Source organism: Leiobunum rupestre, unplaced genomic scaffold (genome assembly GCF_980474605.1).
Source record: "Leiobunum rupestre unplaced genomic scaffold, qqLeiRupe1.1.hap1 H1_H1_scaffold_14, whole genome shotgun sequence".
NCBI classification, from domain to species: Eukaryota; Metazoa; Arthropoda; class Arachnida; order Opiliones; family Sclerosomatidae; genus Leiobunum; species Leiobunum rupestre.
Genome location: NW_028324283.1, coordinates 971,670 through 973,219, shown reverse-complemented (window position 1 = coordinate 973,219; position 1,550 = coordinate 971,670). Strand labels below are relative to the sequence as shown.

General features: G+C 42.4%; 1 protein-coding gene across 1 annotated transcript; it reads left to right on the top strand.

The window, feature by feature from the left end:
- The first annotated feature begins 556 nt into the window (after window positions 1-556).
- LOC149920593 (uncharacterized) lies at window positions 557-1,090 on the top strand. The gene has a single exon (XM_090164354.1). It carries the CDS (start codon window positions 557-559, stop codon window positions 1,088-1,090), a length of 534 nt encoding a protein of 177 aa, XP_090020480.1.
- The last annotated feature ends 460 nt before the right edge of the window (window positions 1,091-1,550 follow it).

The following is a 1,550-nucleotide window of genomic DNA, read 5'->3' as shown; positions in this document are numbered from 1 at the left end:
ATGCGCAATCCTTCGCTTGGTAGACCACGGATCATTGTTTTTGGTGTGGATTCCGAGACCTCTAAGGAGGATCTCGTTCAGGAGTTAATTGAATGCAATCGTCTTGAGTGTGAGGAGAATGAGATCGCTGCCAAATTTTGTTTTAACACTAAAAAGATGGTAGAGAGGGAAGCTGGTAAAAATTGGGTTCTTGAGATCCCTAATGCCATCTTTAATAAACTCAAGCAAGGTAAAAACAAACTTCGTATTGGATGGCAAATTCACGGTTGGAGGGAGTATCTTTTTATCCCTAGTTGCTTCAATTGTATGAGTATAGGGCACGTAATGGCAAATTGCGACCAAGTTGCTAAGCAAATTTGTTCTCTTTGTGGGTCAGAAGAACATAAGTTCGCTGACTGTGACAATGCCATTAGAGGGTGTGTAAATTGTGTCCGAAGCAATAGGGATAAGAAGACTAACTTCAACTCGGAGCACTAATCTCTGGATAACCTATGTCCACTTTACGTGTGGGAGCTGCAATTTTTGCGATCGAGGACTGACTTCAGTATCAAGTCTAATGGAAAGTAAAATTAAATTTATCCAAATTAATTTAGGCAAAGGGAAGGTCGCGACCTCAACCCTAAGGCAGTCCTGTCAAGAAGACAATATTGATATCGCACTTATTCAGGAACCTCATGTGGTGGACAAGTGGGTTTCTGGTTTACCGCTCTCTTCCAGGGTGGTTTGCTCTGACGTGAACCCGAAAACCGCAGTTGTCATCTTTAATGCGAAGTTTCAGGTCATAAGCCTTTTCAGCGAGGATTATTTAACTATCGTCGGTGTAAAGGCGGGAGATTTTTCATTTGTAGTGCTCTCCATCTATATACCTCCTCCGGCGGAGGTCTTGGACGAGCACTTGAATAATATCTCCACGCAAATTAATAAATTATCAGACCGTAAGATAATAATTGGCGGTGATTTCAATTCTCACCATACTCTCTGGGGCTCGAGGGATAATTGTCCAAGAGGTGCTGCCTGTGTTGATTTTGTGGAGTCTCTGGATCTGGTCGTGTTGAATGATCCGGATTCAGATCCTACATTCTCTAGTTAAAATGGATCTAGCTGGATTGATCTAACTCTCTCTTCCATGGATGCTTTTGACTTGATCACTGATTGGTATGTCTCTGATGATATTACCAACAGTGATCATAATTACATTCTATTTAACATTACTTTGGGAAGAATCATCCAGAATGATAGACCCATTAATTTGAGGGATCTGGATCTGGACCGCTTTCGCGACCGGATTAACTTGCCTTTGGTGACTCTTAGTAGGGTAGCACTTGACTCTGGGGATCAGATTGATAGTGTTGCTTCCTCTATTGAGCTCATTTTTCACGATGCTAGTAAGTTTAGCCTAAAACGTAATGCTATTGCTAAGACGTATAACTCGGCTCCCTGGTGGAACGAGGGTCTTGGTAATAAGCGAAAATTAGTACGTACTACGCGAAAGCGTATGCAGGTGGCTATGGATCCCTTGGTGAGGGAACGCTTCAAACAAGTCTACTTGG

What these genes read in the sequence shown, in the direction of transcription:
- LOC149920593 (XM_090164354.1), top strand. Translation starts at nt 557, where the DNA reads ATGGAAAGTAAAATTAAATTTATCCAAATTAATTTAGGCAAAGGGAAG.